Genomic DNA, 18,418 nt, shown 5'->3' on the forward strand with positions numbered 1-18,418 from the left:
CATTTGAAATGTAAATAAAGAAAATATCAAATTAAAAAACGTGCCAAAAAAATTAGCCTGAGAGATCAGGGTGAAGGGAACATATTTAGAGACCAGCTTCTGACCACCAGAGCACGACTTTGAACCCTCAAAAGAGTCAGTCATTTCATTCCAGTTCTTATGGATTTGATGGGCAGTGATACTCAGAGACTGGAGTGCTGTGCTCATAGTATGCCTGAGTTCACAAAGATGCAGGTAGAGCTGCCAGGGATGAGGGGTGCTGGCAATATGAGTTGTGGTATCTAACAGTATGCTAGCCAGCAAATGGCCAACAGCCCAGGAAGCTTGCTAGAAATATCCAACGACTCTTAAATGCTCTACACTTTATAATGGGAATCTCTAGCCAAGACAAATTGGGATTGGTAGATGATGCTGAAGGTGTTTCTGTGGAAGAGGCCATTGCTGGGCACAGAGATGCCAGTATGATGTATAGCCTATCACTTCCTAGGAGTGGGATGGAGAGACAACATAGCTCAGCTAGGCAGGAGTCTGGGAATAATAGAAAGGCCTCCTTAGGCTTTGCCCAATCTCTTCTAAGCCACCTGAGCAATGGCTGGCTCTCATTCAGTCTACTAATGCTATCAGCATCCATGACTTTGATGGTCAGAATGAGAATCCAGAAAATAAAATTTAAGTCAAACCATACAAATACATACAATCAAATGAGACCATGCTGAACCCTTGACAACTCACCTACAATGAGAATCTGCTGTTTGAGATCTCTGCTACCAGGAAGCCAACTGTTATATAAGAATCGAAGGATGTGATGTGGATACCACCTAAAACACAGTCCAACAAAACACTAGACTTCAGTGGGGGCATATAAGCAATGCAGAATGGATTATCTGGGAAGGGTAAACAAGGCTCAAAAGAAGCAACATCTGAGATGTTCACTCTTCGTTAGGGTTTCTCCTCCTGTGAAAGACACCATGACCATGACAACTCTTATAAAGAAAAAACTAATTGGAGCTGGGTTACAGTTTCAAAGGTTTGGTCCATAATCATCATGGCGGGAAGAATGACAGTGTGAAGGCAGAATTGGTGCTAGAAAAGGAGCTGAGAGTTTTACATTTCTATCTACGGACAGCAGAAGGAGACTGAAGTACACTTTGAGTTTCTTAGACCTCAAGTTTCTTAGACCTCAAAGCCCACTCTAGTGACCCACTGCCTCCAACAAAGCCACACACATACACCAATAAGGCCACACCTCCCAATAGTGCAAGCTTTCAAACACTTGAGTCTATGGGGGTCATTCCTATTCAAGCTACCACACTCTGGATATCAGTCTGTTCCATGGAAGACCTGCCTCTTCTGCCTGCAGCTACCCCCTCCCTCCAACCACACTCCCACAGGGAGAGAGAAAGCAGGAAGCTCATCACACTGCCGAGAAAGAAGAAAGAGGCTCCACTTGTGATTTTACTCTCTGGGTCCATCACCGCATACCCATTACCTCCGTTACCCAGCAGTGTGTGGACCCCAAATGGGTCCTTGAGGAACAGCCAGGCTTCTGCCCCCTAAGTGGAATGATAATGAGAATTCAGCTCTGAATAGGGCCTGCTGATCCATGCTGGATGTTCCCTTCCAGACCCAGCTGGCTGTTAAATGAGGTTAATCTAGCTCAACCCGCTGAGATTTTGAAGCAAATGCCCAAGAAAGCTGCTACACTCCAGGCAAACAGTTTCATGAATTCACAACAAAAGAGCATCTTCCCTCTGTAAAGACAGGAAAGAACCCCTGTACCACGCACAGATGCCTTTAGCATCACTGTCATTATTTACAGACTTCTACCCAAGCGAGCAATTCCTCTCTCACCTTCCCTCTCTCAGGATGTGTGATAAGCTACACATCACATGGGCATCTCTGTGGCAAGACAACTGGCCCCTTCCTAGGAAATGCCTTCAGCATAAACTGCCAATCCTAACATGTCTGGGGAGGCTAAAGGGCTGACCGTTTGGGAGCTGTACCAGGGCCAGCTGGATGAAGTTGTCAGGGATGTTGGCCTGCAGAGCACAGGACCTGGGTCTAGCATCTGGGTCCTCCCCAAGCTCAGTGGTCACAGCTGAGACGCAGATGCTGCACATCCCCCCCCTTACCACGTTGACTGTGCCATGTGATGGGGGAGCAGTTAATGTCCTGATGAATTGGCACCCAGACTCAGGCCAGAGGAACAGCACAGAGTGAAATCATGCCTGCGACAGGCCCCCAGTGATTTTCATAGCTCATCTCAACTAGGTTTGTCAAGAGGCTTAAACCTGTAGAGTAATTAAATCTAGAAGACAGGCCTCAAGGCTGCTTTCCAGCGCTGATGGGGGAAATCTAGATATGGAAGAAGGTGCATTGTTTTGCCTGCCAAGGTTTTTAAACTTCTCATTATTGATTTGTTAACTTATTCATGTGAAGCATCCTGAAAGGACACGAGAGGCCTGTGAACACCTATGGTTCCCTCCACAGAAGACAGACCCTAATCACATACAGCCAGTTGATGTGTTACATGTGAGGTCATTTTCCATGAAAGGTTGCGTTGTGGGGGGGTTCATCTGACCCCAGTGCAGGACACTGAGGTTGTACCTGTGTGGGAGGTTTGACCATTCTCTGATATGAAACAAACAAAAAAAATGCAATTTAATATAAATCTTTCTAATAGCTGTTTTTGTTGTAGGTTTTGGGTTTTATCCAGAGCATGGGACCCTGGGTTCAGTCTCCCTAATATAAAATGAGATCCGGACCTTGATCTCCTTCCATCCGGGATGTGAGGAGCAAATTTGTGCTGAGGTGCGGTAAGGTGTTGCAAAGTATGGAGACACACCCCAAGCTGAGGCGGTGGCAGAGCTGTATGGCTGTTAATCCAACACATTCTAGATCTCTAGTTAGTGTCCAACCCAATATCCAGGACAGCAATACCAGCACAGAAATCAGGGCGTTGATTTAACCCAGTGTCTGGATTGTAAGATGTGTGGGGAACATCCTGGTCATTGTACTTTGTCTTCCTGTCAGTGATACTTGCCATAGCCTAACATGAATTTTTATGTAAGACAGTGTTTGTTTTTTGTTTTGTTTTGTTTTGTTTTTCTGACTAGCAAGTCCCAGAGCTCCTCTACATAGAAACAGAATTCTGTTAATAAGTCTCCGGTGTGATCTTCAGACTGAACTACAGGGTAGTCATGCTTTATCTAGAGAATGTTTTGTTCACTGGTGGCCAAGGACATGCATTTGAGACTGGACCACAGTCTAAAGTAAAATCCCTGTTATGGTGAGGTAAGTGTTTGTCAAATTATAGCCCCCTTCCCCCAGCCCAGTAGGAGGATGACTCCATTAAAAATACCTAAAGATGGGACTGGAGAGATGGCTCAACACTTCAGAAACCATGCTGATCTTCCAGAACTGAGTTCAGTTCCCAGCACTCACACTGGGCTGTTCCCAACAGCTTGTACTTCCAGCTCCAGGAGATCTTGGACCTTCTTTTGGTTGTCATTGGTGCCCACAACTCACATGTGCATACCCCCCATACACATACACATAGACATAAGCACTTAATTTAAAAAACTAATTTTTATAAAGAAAAGAATATCCAAGTTCTGTTGGGGAGATAGTTCAGTGATTAAGACTGCTGGCTGTGCGATCGTGAGGCCTTGAGTTTGGATCTTAAGTTCACACATAAAAGCTGGGCTCCATCATGTGAGTCTACAACCTCAAAGGATTGTTGGAGCTTGCTGGATGCCAGTCTAGCCACAAAAAAAAAAAAAAAAAACAAAAACAAACAAACAACGATAAAAAAACCATTGTGGGCTCCAGATTCAGTGAGATCCCATCTCAAGGGAATAATTTAAAGACCAGCAGAGTATGCTGGGCATCTTCCTCTAGTCTCTACCTTCCCCGGGGGCTTTAATCAGAGTTGCTCACTAGTATCTGATCAGTTTCATTAATGCTTCCCCAAAGCTCCAGAGAATTTGAGGCAGCAACGTGATAGCTTGTATATTTGACACAGCTCAGTAAGTTCCCACCCAGGTGGAAGTAGTGAGCGCATGTCACATCTTTCTTTATGTACCACACAGCTGTGCTCTTTCTTACTAATGGAAATACCACAGTGCCATAGGAACATCTTACAAAACACCCCTCACCATGCCATGTTCAGACATGTCCTACGGTTTGTCCTATTTGCCTACTATAAACTCAGAATTGGGCTTTACTTCTCCGTACATCAAGACCGGAGAAGAATGAAATAACATTGAACTGTGTAAGACAGAAAACTCCACCTGCTCCGCAAGGCAATGGGTGTTAAGATATGTATGACTGGTGTTGTTCTGTATTTACAATGATAATTTGCACATGTAAATCAGCATCTCTATGTTTCAATCATTTGTCTGATGAGCTGACCAAATATGTTGGGGACCAAAACTGGTGATGCATATATTAGTAACAATAATGATAGCAATCATGAGAACCTAACATGTTTTCTATATTGTATGATATGCCATTATTTCATATATATATATATATATATGAAATATATATATGAAATATATATATATGAAATATATATATATATATATATATATATATATATATATATATTGCTGTGTACAATACCTATCCTTATGTTTTGCCTCCCAGATAAATACAGATGAGTAGTGAAATTTAAAAAAGAAATCAATTACCTGGTGAGTGTATTCAAGGTGGAAACTCTATTCAAGGTAGAAGTTCGTCCTCATTTGCTAAGGAGTGAACTGAAAGCAGGCCTCTGGCTTCCATGAGCTCCATTTAGCAATGTTTAAAGCTGAGTTATGCAAAATCTGCATATGCTGACACATCTTCTAATCTCATTTACAGTTTACACCAAGGGTGGGCAAACTATCATCCTTGGACCATGCTTGTCTACTATCCATCTGTGTAAATAAAGTTTCATTGAAACTCAGCAAGGACCATTCATCATGTATTGTCTGTGTCGCTGTTGTGCTACAATCGTAAAACCCAGTCATCATAGCAGAGACTTTATAGCCACATAAACCAAAATATTTACCAATGAGCCTTTAACAAGAAGCTTTCTGGCATCTAACGTAGGCTCATACAAAAACATCACATTAATTCCAGTGCACTGACATAGAGATAAACCTAATGACATCAGAACTGCTCTAGACTGACAGTTCTAAGCCAAACTATATACTGGCACACAGCCTAACACAGATAGTCCCCTAATGGCAATTTGGCTACTTTTAAATAATTGCATTGATCAAGTGCATATAAATAGATAATTACATATAAAAAGTAATATTTGAAAATTTTCTAGGAATAGTCTCTCACAAAAAGAGCCCCTGATCACCATTTTCTAGCTTCTCTGCAAGGCTGCCTTGCAGCAACTAGGATTTCTTTTCTACTGTGTATCATGTGAACTATCTTTTATTAAGTAATTTCAGGTAACCTGGTAATGTGGATTTAATAGTAGGTGGACATGGATGTATCTCTTGACCATGACAAGCAAAAAATTGCCCCATGAGAAAAGGAAAATTGGTCTGGAAATTAAAAGTCATCTGTAGACCTGGAGAGAAGTGAACAGTCACTAGTTACCGTTCTATAAAAAGTTTGTTTTAAGTCTTTGTATGATTTTCAATAATGTGAAATTACTGGTAACATGCTTATTTCCAATGGCGAATGTGTGCTCAATATAAAGACACTCTAATATTGCAGAAATATATCAGATGGACTTCTTAATTTATGCCCCCTTCTCTCTTCCCTTTCCCCTCTTCCTCTCCTCGCTTACAGCTTAAAGCAAGCAAAACAGAAACTACCATTTCACAATAGTAGTTTACTGTGAAGTATACACTGTTGTTATTCTGTCTGTCTGTCTGTCTGTCTGTCTGTCTCTGTCTCTCTGTGTGCACTCTATTCTTGTTGTTTTTAAATTATATACATTGAATATTAAGTGACCAGATCTAGAACTTCTACATAACTGTACTAAAATTATTCCTAAATTTTCTTTTTTATTTTCTCTTTTCATTTCTAGGCACTCGTGATGTTTCAAAGGCAATGCAACTCATAGTCCTTTTACTATTTTTGAATTTAATGAAATATAATGAACTTAATGAAAGTGAGTTATCATTTGTTCTCCCAACAAACTTTATCTCCTTTTGTATTTAAACTGGCAACATTCATTTATATGCAGAACAGTCACTTATTTACACATCCCCCCACCCTCAACACGGTGGTCTACAGCACTCTGACATACTACATATTTCTATAGTCAAGTGAGGCCTGAAGTTTCAGCATCCTGCCTGCCCCTTCAGTGAAGCTGGGACTGAAGAAACTGGAAAACCTAGCAACTCTGCTGGGTCCTTTTGTTAGGTCATGGAGCTTTTGTGTCTCCTGATGCCAGGGGAAGAGATGAGAGCTGTGAGAGAAGATGGGGGGGGGGTCACGTGGGTCTCTAAGATTGGCGGATTTTGCAACAGCCAATCCACAAATGAATCTTAAATGGAACCATGAAATTTGGTGGATTTCAGGACATCTTCATTACAAAACCAGAGAAAAACCATATCGCCCTCCTTCCTCCCTCCTACTCCCCCTCTGTTCCCCGCAGAGACCACTGGAGGTTCATTTCAAGGCCCGATGAATGGTTCAGAAGGTCTGAAGTAGATTACAATGTGAATTTTCTTGTTTGAATTCTACATTTGAACTCCAGACTCACCCAATTTGTCATGGTTTCTTTTTCCTTAAAGAAAATACCAGCCAGTTATTTAGTATATAGAACAGCAAAGGCAAATGTTCTCCAGACAGAAAACCACACCTTAAGAAGACAAAACCAACCAGCAAAGAGAACCTGCAGACCCCTGTCCAGGGATGCCCAGCTGTCGGCTATTTATTTTATGTAAAAATCACAGGAAGCCAGTTTTGATCAAAGTCAACCAACGTTTCTACCCTCTTCTTGCCTTGTTTTAAGAGACTTTAAAAGCCCCACATTCCTTTTCTCATGTTCTTTTAAGTAATTTTATCAAATGCTGTTTTGATTTAAATGACCACGCTCTGAGATTTAGGCCCCCGGCCTCAAGGCTACAGTACATCATAATTCTAGATGTGGTCTTCCAAGAGGTCTCCATGCCCTTTGGGTAGTGGAACCTTCAGGATCCGCTGCTGAAAAGGTCGAGTGGAATGAAGAGGGGCGTCTCAGATATCCCAATTGCCCTGGAACAAACAAGCCTGCATACTGCCCATCCCTAGATCCGGAGTCGTCACAGTTGTTCATCCAGAGACTGTCATAGCTAAATGGTTTTCGCCTGACTCGTTGAGCCACTTGAAATATATTTTTTCATAAACTGTAAAGCTGAGGTCAAGGTTAATTTCACATTTGCTTTATTATGGATGCTGTATTGCTTCAGTGTCTTTCATCATCAAGAATAGCCTCCCTTCCCTGAACTGCTTTGTAACTCCTTCCAAACCAAACTGGTCACATTTGTGTGGGTGTCACGTCTGTGATCCCTGCAAACCCTGTGCACCTTCATGTATGCAAACATGTACAAACACGCACAAGCCAAAAAGGGGAGGAACAATGAGAATCAGTCAGGAAAAGGTCAATCTGGCCCTTTGGAGGTGGTACTTAGCAGAACCACAGCTGGTACTGGTAGGAAGGAAGATAGACACAGAGTACAACCTTAGTTGTCATCCCTCAGGGACTATTCATGGTTCTCTTTTTTGGGAACAGAACCAGAAAGAGACGGAGACAGAGAGAACACATGAAGAAGAAAGAGTGTGTGTGTGAGAGAGACTTCTTGATCTGGAACTTGCTGAGCAAGCCAGGCTGCTTGGCCAGTGAATCCCAGGCTCTGCCTGTTTCTGTTCCCCCAATGCTGGGATTATAAAGTGTACAATACAGCACTTAGCTTTTCCACTTTCACTTGAGTTCTGGGAATTGTGTATACTGACTGGCTTTCTAGAGGAGCTTGGGTTCCGTTCCCAGCACCCACACAGTAGCTCAAAACCATCTGCAACTTCAGCACGGGGGGGGGCTCTGACACCCTCTTCTGGTCTTTGTGGGCCTTAGGCCACTTATGTGGTACACAGAAATGCATGCATGCAGATCACTCATATACATCAAATAAAATAAGGTTTTTAAACAAAGTCAAGCTGTCAAATTTTCACCAAGGTCATTGTTAACTGGCGTTTTTATAAATGGCCTTTTCATCATCTCATTTTGCTAAGGTGTTTTTTAAAAACAAAACAAAAAAAAAAGACAAACAAAACTATGGTGGGGCCTAGGTTTTAATCAAACGCTTTTTCCCAATTAAATGCTAGGCTAACATATTGAGTATCTTCTCATGATTACCCTATTGACATTGATTGATTTGACACTGATGTTGAAACAATTTTGGGTATTCAGAGTGAAGCCTACATGTGTGGTGCACTGTTGTTTTCTTTTGCTCTACTATTATTTATTCTACCAGAGAAATCGCCCACTCCCACCTCCCCACCCCCACAAAGGAGAGGGTGGTGCCTCAGTACGTTCCATTTGGCTCTAAGTGTCAACTTGTCAGCCTAGAGTCACCTGAGAAGGGAGTCTCAATCGAGGGTTTGTCCGGAGCAGATTGACCTACGGGCATGTATGTAGGGGACAATCTGGATTGTAAATGATGTAAGACAGCCCGGCACTCTGTGAGTTGACAACAATTCCCTGGGCAGGGAGTCCTGAGTCTGTCAATGAAGTTCCTTCTCCGGCTTCTCTAAATAGTAGACTACTATCTTTAAGCCAAAATAAATCATTTCTTCCCCTAAATTGCTTTTGTTCGGGAGCTGAAGCTAGGACACGCCCTTTCTAACTTTTTAAAGGATATTATGTAAAATTGGCATAAATCCTTCTTAAAGTGTTGGTACATATTACTAGTAAAATCATCTGGACCTAAGAATTTCTTTGAGGGGAGGGCTTTTACATTTTCAACTAAGTTCCTCTTGATCATTATAGCTCTATTAAACTGTCTATTTCATTAGACTGATTTTGGTAAATTTGGATCACTTTTGTTGAATTTACAAGGTCAAAGCTGTCTATGACAGCTTATCTTTTACAATATTTATTTATTTATTTAATCTCTCTCTCTCTCTCTCTCTCTCTCTCTCACACACACACACACACACACACACACACACATTTTTGTTGGTTTTCCCAGAGAGTTATGAATTTTACTGACTCTTTTTAAGGAAACAGTTTTGAGTTTCATTGATTTTTCTTACTTCATCACTTTCTTCTCCAATTTAATTGGTTTCTGTTCTTTATCATCTTGCTTCCTCCTGCTTGCTTCCCTTTCTCTTTCCTTTGCAACCTGCACTTGATTATCTTTTCATTTAGTATTTGAAAGTGCTATCCTTCTTTCTTCCCCTACAACTTCACAGGAGACCCAACGTTACATTGATGTTTCATGCAAGCAATATACCCTTTCTCTCTCCTGGTTTCAATAAGGAAACTAGTTAAATCATCTTGATACTTTCAAGTCTGAAAGTCCCTGGTTAGTTTGCCTTCTACTGAATATCTTTCAGGTTCATTATGTATGTGTTTATTGGAGTTTTACAGTTTCAGCATTCTGAAATAAGGATAAGCCTGATTGATACATAGCTTTTCCATGCTACAGAAGCAGATATTTGGAGAAAAATATAATATAATATTATATATATATATATATATATATATATATATATATATATATATATTCTGAATTACTCTAGGTTTTATTTTGTTTTTGTTTTGTCTTTGTAACCATAAATTAATAGACAATTTAAATGAATTTCTGGCCTATTTTTCTCACCCAGTCCCATATATGACTTGATTCTTTCAAATTTCACAATGCTCTCTATTCTTTGTGGAAGTTATCAGCTACCAGAGGATGGCTTTGATCATTTAAACATCCTTCACTTTAAAATTGGAAACTTTCTTTTTTGGGACCTGTTTGAGACAAACATTGGAGTTTCAGAAAAGGGCGAACTCCTCATCCAGGCAATGGACAGAGGGAAAGTGCTTAGAGAAACGTGTAGGTTCCTCAACTTCATACAAATGAGCATCCTCAGGAACGCTTATTCTTTGAACTACTCTGTCCTGTAAGCATGAAGTGAGTGTGTGTGTGTGTGTGTGTGTGTGTGTGTGTGTGTATGTGTAATTTTTTTTTGTCTCCCAAACTGAAACTCAGCTGTTAGTTCTCCTGTGTGCCAGATGGAATTAATCTTTCCCAGTCTCCTGTGAGACTGGGAAATCTTCCTCAGAGATTACCAAGCAAAGAGCTTCCCCTTTAAGATAGTACCAGTTTCTCTAGCAATAAGGGCCAGAGCTTTGCTCTGTAGTGTGTATCACAGAAGACTGCCCTGGTCATCATCCCCTGTCCCCTCTTAGGAATCTGATCACCAGGGGAAGAGATCGAGTCTCGTGTGACATCTTGTAAAATAACACAGGTAATGGCATCCATGAGTCTCATGAGGTGTAACAAGGCTGCACCTAAACCTTTACTAGTCTGAGTTGTCACAGGTGCTATGGAAGAGGAATGACGGACGCATGATAACTGGGTTGCCAAATCAAGAAGTTCCACAACGGAAAGATGTATCATCATAGAAGTCTACTCTAGGGAATATTCTAGAAGGCTCATAGTTGAATTGAAACTTCAATCCTATTTCCTAAGATTTCCCTTTAACACATATTCATTGTATTCCACAATATGTATGGAATGAGCCTTTCTTGAAATATTTAGGATGTAGCAGTTCACAGATCACCCTCTTTGGTGAAGCTTACACTCTAATGGAGACAAGTTATCACAAAAGTTACCCCAAACATGAGTTAATCTATTGTAACAAGTGAGAAAAGAGAAATAAGAAGTGGATTCAATTTTCAGTGAGATATCATCAAAAACCATCTTCTCTCTGTGGTGCCAACAGAGACACTGAGTACCCACAATGTCTGCTGTTGGCAAAAGGGAAACAAAGCCAATCCAATGGGTTCAGGAAAAACAAGCAGAGGAATAAAATGTAATTATTTTCCTGCCATGATTTTATATGTGCTTCTTAGTAAACAGTCCACAACCTGGAGTGAGCTCCGACAGCCATCGTGAACATGTCACATTCGAAGAGATTTCTAAGAACTGAGATAGAACTATGATGAACAACCACAATAACAGAGACAGAGGCATGCCCCCAAATCTCTGGTGCTCCTGCCCAGAGGCAGCACCTACCTCCTTGTTGGTCCTGTCGGCTTGAACCAGTGTTCCGTTCAGACAAGGTTCCACATAGTGAAGCTCTTCGTTATACTGCAAAGGGGAGAAACAACCAAGAGGAAATATTGAATGAGGACCCCAAAGGGTACGAGTTAAGAGTCAGAGCCACAGGGGAAGAGCACAGTCGCAGGCTCCATTCACCCAGACACCTGCAATCAAGTGCTAAAGACAAACTTCTTTGAAAGAAGCCTAAGGAGCCCGTGCTGAAGCACAGCAGAGGACATACGGATAACTGGGCCATCTTTTAGTAGTGCAGAGAGCAGTCACACACCCTTCCATGTGTCCCTGAGAGATGATGGAGCAGACAGATGAGGTGGTACAGCTCCAGCCTCAGCAGCCTCATAGGATCGGGAGATACCTGTATTGGTCAAACATGAGGATACATACTGGAGGGAAGGAGGGGCTTGCCGTTCTCAGTGACTCGGGAAGGGTGGGGAGGGGCTTCTTTACACCTCCTATATAGTGGTACTATCTATGTGGCTTTGCCAATACCTGCTTTCTCCAACGCCTTTGATCCCCAGCTTCCAGGATATAACCCTTAGATTTTGTCCTCTGCACATGGCCTTTCCAAGGGCTTTGATAGTCTCTGGACATTTAGACCAGAAGACCATTCAAGCATCTTTACCCATTTGTCCACAACAAAGGCACGCTCTGGTTGTTCTACATCCCCTGCTGGCCTGTCGCATGGCTCATCTTTCCCTTCTGACCTTCACCGCTGAGCACTGTATCAGGAGTACCTCTGCCTGACTTCTGCTTTCCCTGGCTGACCCCTTCTTGTCCTATGGATTGGCACAGTCACATACCCACTGGGAGAGAACCTTGGGTACAGGAGAGGTACTTATGTATGTTCCATAGAACGTCTAGTTCCCTTCACCTGGAGCCCCCAACTCACAGGGAAACCCCATTTTTAGTTGGTTGCTCTACCTGACCCCCTGATACTGTGATTGGTTAAGACCAGTTGTATATCTGCGATATTGTGGCCTTGAACTAAGTAGATCTGGGCACGGGTCTAAGCTCACAGTAAGTACCACACAATTCATTCATGCAGTAAGAGCACCCACCGTGACATTTTCAACTTAACAGCCTAATGACCACACCCAGAGCTGCTGTGGGAAGAGAGAAGCATCGCTCACATCCACTCTAGAACAGAATCTGAGGAGTTGACCTTCTAGACTGTGATCAGTGAGTACCATGAGAAAACCAAGCAAGCCCCACACAGGGTGAAATAAAGGGTACTCTTGGTACACTCACTATGGAGATACAAGGAGCTACCACAGCAAGTGGCTGCATAGCACCACAGGCAGACAAGCTGCCTAATCGGTGAGATGCTGCTCTGGGCAGTTAGTTAGCTGCTATGGTAATGAGCCCTTCCTTTATCCAGACTCAGGATAAGCTTCATTTGTAGTTTGGCTCAGCCTCAAGTACTTCAAATACCACACCCTTACAGACAAGGAAACTGGGGAAAAACAAACTTTGAAAGGCATTAGTGACTAAGCGGGGAGCACTGTCCAGGCTCATGCCCAGTCTGACCTCGAAGTCATGTAGTTTTGGGATGTTGAAGTCCTCTGCACCCTGGACCCTCCTTCGCATCCTGTCAGGCTCACCTTTGTCCCCTTAAGCTTTTGTTTCTGGTCTCAGAAATGCATGTGAAAATCTTCATTTGTCCTATGAAGTCTAGAGGAAAAAGTAGATATGCACCATTCTGATTCTCTTCTCCCAAGCTTGAGGAATCTAACCTAGACTGTTTTTCCTCCTAGGCAACTTTTTGAAGGGTGCGTAGTGGATATTTTTGCAAAAGGGGATATTGAAAGGGACTAGTTCTAGGGTTGGGTTTTGAGGAACTGTGGGAATGTTCTATTTCTGGACATGGTCAGCCAGATTAAACAAATATGTTCATTTTGTGATGATTCTTTGGACTATGTTTATACTGTGCATATTCTATTTATGTTAAATAAAAGTTAGATGTATTGTGGTTTTAATATGCTTGGCCCAGGGATTTGTACTATTAGATGTGGCCTTGTTAGAATAAGTGTGGCCTTGTTGGAGTAGGTGAGGCCTTGTTGAAGGAAGTGTGTCGCTGTGGGGGTGGGCTTTGAGATCCTCCTCCTAGCTGCCGGGAGACAGGCTTCTCCTGGTTGCTTTTGGAACAAGATAGAGAACTCTCAACATTTCTAGCACCATGCCTGCATGCATGCTGCCATGTTTCCTGCCATGATGATAACACGTTTAAGCCCCAATGAAATGTTTGCCTTTGTAAGAGTTGCCTTGGTCATGGCATCTTTTTACAACACTGGAAACCCTAGGTTATGTATGCTCTGCTGAAGTTAATTGTTGAGGAACAGAGAATGGCTTTTGACCCCCAGAAAGGAATGCTACCTCTAGATTCAGGAAGCACTGACATAGATCAACATGAAGATCTTTACCAAGGTTCTCCTGGGCTTTGGAAAGAAAATGGAAACTGCTATGGAAATATCTATTCCCTTCTTCACCTCCCTTACTGATGAATGAATTCAGCAGAACCAAATCCTTGCAGTATAAGTGGTCTTAGCCAATCACAACTATCCAGCTGAGCTCTATTAGATACCAGCTTCCAGAGTCTTTTGTTGCCAGGGTTAGTTATCAAACCACGTGTAGCCAATGAGATAGAAGAGAAGTTTCTTGTGTGTTTTCCTCAGACTTTCTTCTGTCACTGAAAAGAAAATTCATCTGGATATACCTACCCCTTCCTTCCTCCTTTGCGTGCTGCTGTTGACCAGCTATAGCAATTACTTTGTAGTCAGCAGGCAAAAAAAAGATGAGAAGCACAGGCCAAAGAAGAGAATAAGAAGATGGGGCCAGCACGGGTGTGCCAGTGATGCTCTCTGATCCACAGAACCAAGACTCTACCTGCCCTCCTTCTGGAGCCTTCCATCAGGTTATTAGATGAATCCATGTTGAAGGGACACTTGAACCTTTATTCAGTTCTAGTGCGACTCAAAGATCTAAATGTTCTTAAGGGTTCTGCTTTGGTTCTTGCTTTTTAAATTAATATGTTTATGATTTGTGTGTGTGTGTGTTTGTGTGTGTGTGTGTGTGTGTGTGTGTGTGAGAGAGAGAGAGAGAGAGAGAGAGAGAGAGAGAGCACGCATGTACCAGTCATGTGTAGCGATCAGACACGTCGGCCCTCCCTTTCTATCTAGGTGGAGATCCTGTTCATCATGACGGCATACCCAAGGCTAGCAGGCCCAGGAGCTTGAGGAGATGCTTCTGTCTCTGCCCTCTGCCTTTCCATAGGAAGACTGGGAAGATGAAAGTATGTTACATAGCAAGCTTCACATAGATCTGGGGATTTGAACTCAGGTCCTGAGACTCAAAGGGCAAGCACATGCTACCAACTGAGTCATCTCCCCAGCCTTGTTCTTGCTCCTAGCCTACTGTTTTCCAGGTAATTAGAAAAGGTCTACCAATACTCTTCCCGACTCATACTTTAAAGGCAATGCTTGTGGTTGTGGAGTCTGAGATTAGAGTTAGGACAGATGTACCAAGTCCTGTGCTGCTAAGGACACTGGGGAGCTGCAGCTGCTAAACCTCAGAGTCCACTTATGCCTAATCATTGTATGGTAACTGCCACAGTGGACCTGTGGAGATGTAGTGTGTGTGTGGGGGGGTGACAGATCTGAGTGGATGCACTTTGCTATTATGGAGGCTAGCAGATGCTGGGGGAGGTATTGGGGGAAGGCTTTAAAGGCAAAGAAGACCAGGGAATTTTGTCCTCATCAGGGAAGGACATATGTAGTAATCAGAAGCAGACCCACTGTCACTGAGCACACTGCACCCACAGTAGAGGCGTCTTACTCCTCTGAACACCAGCCAGCTTGTTAGTGGCATCATCCAAGCCCGCAGTTTTCTGATTTCTGATGACATCAGGATTGAGCCAGGCTCAGCAATCTGGTCTGTATCACTGTGGGGCATGGAGGTGGCCACATGGAGAGAAGGAGAAGTCCATGCCCAGCTGCCGAGTCAAGAAAGCCCACTGGCCAAACAAGCTCAGCAAACTCCCAAGGGACTGCAAAGGATGCCCTGCGTGTGGATGTTTCTGAAGCTCCAGCAGCTCGCCATTTGGACATCTTTCAGCTTGTATGTATTTACAGATACTCCCTGGATGCCCTTGCTGTTTTGTTGTGTGTCTGTCTATGTAAGAAATGTCTATGTGTACGTTCTTGTGGGTGTGTACATGTGTATACGTGTGCACATGTGTGTGTATGAATGGTGAGGCCGGAGGTCCACATTATGTGTCTTCCTCTCACTCTTCACCTTACTTACTGAGTCTTCTGCTGAACTTGGAGATCAGTGATTGGCTGGACTGGCTAGCCAATGAACTCAAGGGATCTGCCTGTCTCTCTCCCTCCCTTCAGTAGCACTAAAGTTATAGATATGTAAATATGTGCATGCTGTGTGCCTAGGTTTCACATCCTGGGGATCTGAAATCAGGTCTTTATGCTTGAGCAGCAAGCATCCTACTATTCCTCCAGCTCCAGTATTTCCTGGACTTTTGTTTTGTGAATTAGTGGTAGCAGATGGTCACATCAGTTTATAACTGAAGATGGAGTTGATGCTAGAGTTGGTATTCAATAGCCCATAAGTAACTCTTTCATTCTTACTTTGCAAAGCTGATGTCAGCACCCCAAAGATAAAGATGATACAATTCACCCTCACAGGTGAAATATCTTCTGTATTCTGTTTTTAGCTCCTTCTATGGCCAGTACGCTACTATCAAGAAGCCTCCAACCACCCCTCTCTCCTACCAAAGTAGCAAGTGCTTCCTGGTGATGCTGAGGGAGCTCTCTTGGTAGGGCAGGAAAACCTGAGGAGCTCTGAAAAGATCTATCCCAGCAACCCAGCCACATGCTGAGGGAATGCCACCACTTTAGAACCTTCCACATGACCTACAGGGTCTCAGTCACTGTTGACTTTCTTTTCCCTTCCTATCTCCTTATGGCTTTGTCTTTGGGTTCACACAAAATAGTCCCAGGTCCTGCCATATACAAGCGGAGTCACTTGGACAAGGCATTGCAGCTCAATGAGCCACAGGATCTGGGTTGGAGAAAGCTGAGGTCAAAATCCCTGCCAGAGGGTGAATGAGTAAGCTCAAGGTCCTGGCAAGAAGGAATACGAGGCAGGCCACCATATGCACATACGCAGTGTACATGAGAGAAAGGAGGTAGGCATGGGAATGAAAAGTCTGGACTCAGTGATAGGTTGACACTTAAGCTAAGGAGAAAGGGAGAGGTGCTAGTAGTGGGAGCACTCTGCTCTTGGGAGCAGAGGCCATGATCTCTTGGTTTCCTTGGAAGAACATGGTATATGCACTTGTGGGATATAAATTGATGCTCCACTGGGCACAAGTAGCCAACTAGAAACTCAAGTCAGGAACCTGACTTCTACTCCACACCACACTCTGAGCCTTCACAGGGACCCAGGTCTCTAACAGTAGGAGATGAAGCATTGCCTCCCAGGAAGGTGTCTGCCACAGAAGTCTTCATTCCCCTATTTGCTTGCTTAGCATTAACTACTAACCTACTATGTGCCGGGCATGCCCACTTCAGTTTGCTCATGACCTTCACCACTGAATGATCCTATTGGTTGTAAATGTACATATTCATATCACTACTCTTCTTTTTCATGATTAAAAAGTGCATGGCTCTCAGACTACAGGGGTCCTTTAGAACCCAAACCAGGCCACCATGATCTTCCTTGGATATTAGACAATGTCCTAACATTTCCCTCTCTTGTTGAGAGTTTATGTCCCTATCTTGATCAACTATCAAACTCATGGTCAGGGAGCAATGAGCATTACACCACACATCTTCTTCCTTCTGCTCACATCTTCTTACTCTCTGTAAGCATTTTCCACCTCTCTTCTTCCATAGGCAAAGCACAATTCTCAGAAAGGAGACTAGAAAAGGCAAGCTTTAACCTCAGTCCTTGAATGGCCAGAACACTCTTGGGGAACATCTGAGAATAAAGATGTGGCCATGTAGTTGGCCGCATATTCCCTTTAGGCTTGTACATGGCACAACCTGAGGGCTGGCCCAGGGCCAGCTCACCTTTGGGTTCTAGATGATGCTAAGGTACCTGAACTTCATGTCAGAAGCCCAACATGCTGGAAGAGAACGATGCATCTTTCAGATTTACTGGGATAAGGCCATCAGTTGCCTAGACACTGGGATGAGGGAAGACACAGAAGGAAGACGCTTCCAGAAAGGTCTCCCCACATCACTTTAAAAGCTGAGACTCCACATGATGCCCCTCACATAGCTGACTGGACTTGTCTGATACGGTCTGCCTCTTTCAATGCAGTCCAATTCTTTACACCAGCACCATTCTGGCCTATTTTCCTCCATGTCCTTCCCCATTTCCAGAGTTCCAGACACTATCAATTCTCTCCTGAAGTGAGGGCCAGTCTCACACCTGACAATGGTACTTGCCATCTCCGTAAGCTCCTTCCTCTTTCCATCCCTGACCTAGCCCATTCCTTATGCTTAATGTCTTCATCACTCCAAATGCCCATGAGTCATCACCTCATTCAACACTTAGTCCTCTTCATGGACTCTCCCACAGATGCATGCTCTGTCTCTGTCCCTGCCAGGCTCCCTCCCAGAAGGTGCTGGCCTCACTGTACCATGAGCATCTGGTCCTGGGTTTCCCTACCAGCCAGTCACACACAGGATCTCAAGATAGTGAGGCAGATGGCTGTCTTCTACAGCTGAGCACTTAAGTCAGAGAGCACAATGACAAGGAAAGCAAAATGTAAAAAATGTAGAAAAACCCACTCAACACAAATCTGAGGAGGAAAAAACACCCCTGAAGTATAAAATTAAAAAAGAAAAACCTTTACTGATATCAAATAACAGATTAATAAACAACAAAGGAATACATAGGTATATCTTAGAGAATTTGAAGTTCCACCAACAGTGCATAATATGAAAACACTGCCTTGTTTCTGGAATGCAGGAAGCTGATGCAAAGAAGATTCAATTAAATGAGTTCCTAGTTCTGCTGCTGTATTTTTAATTAAATGGCCTTTGGGATGAAAATGTAGGAAGTATGGAATGAAGCAGAGGAACCCATATTATTTTCACTAACATGAGGCATCCCTGGATCTTCTTTCT

General features: G+C 43.1%; 1 protein-coding gene across 2 annotated transcripts in view; it reads right to left on the reverse strand.

Annotated features, from left to right (window-relative positions):
- The window catches only part of Cacna2d3 (calcium voltage-gated channel auxiliary subunit alpha2delta 3), an 807,286-nt gene that overhangs the window by 414,272 nt on the left and 374,596 nt on the right, over positions 1 to 18,418 (reverse strand). For both annotated transcript variants that reach the window (XM_021202917.2, XM_029541665.1), the window contains exon 9: positions 11,226 to 11,300. In XM_021202917.2, the coding sequence (XP_021058576.1) occupies positions 11,226 to 11,300 (75 nt within the window). The remainder of the gene's footprint in view (positions 1 to 11,225; positions 11,301 to 18,418) is intronic.

This window comes from Mus pahari, chromosome 8 (genome assembly GCF_900095145.1).
Source record: "Mus pahari chromosome 8, PAHARI_EIJ_v1.1, whole genome shotgun sequence".
NCBI lineage: Eukaryota > Metazoa > Chordata > Mammalia > Rodentia > Muridae > Mus > Mus pahari.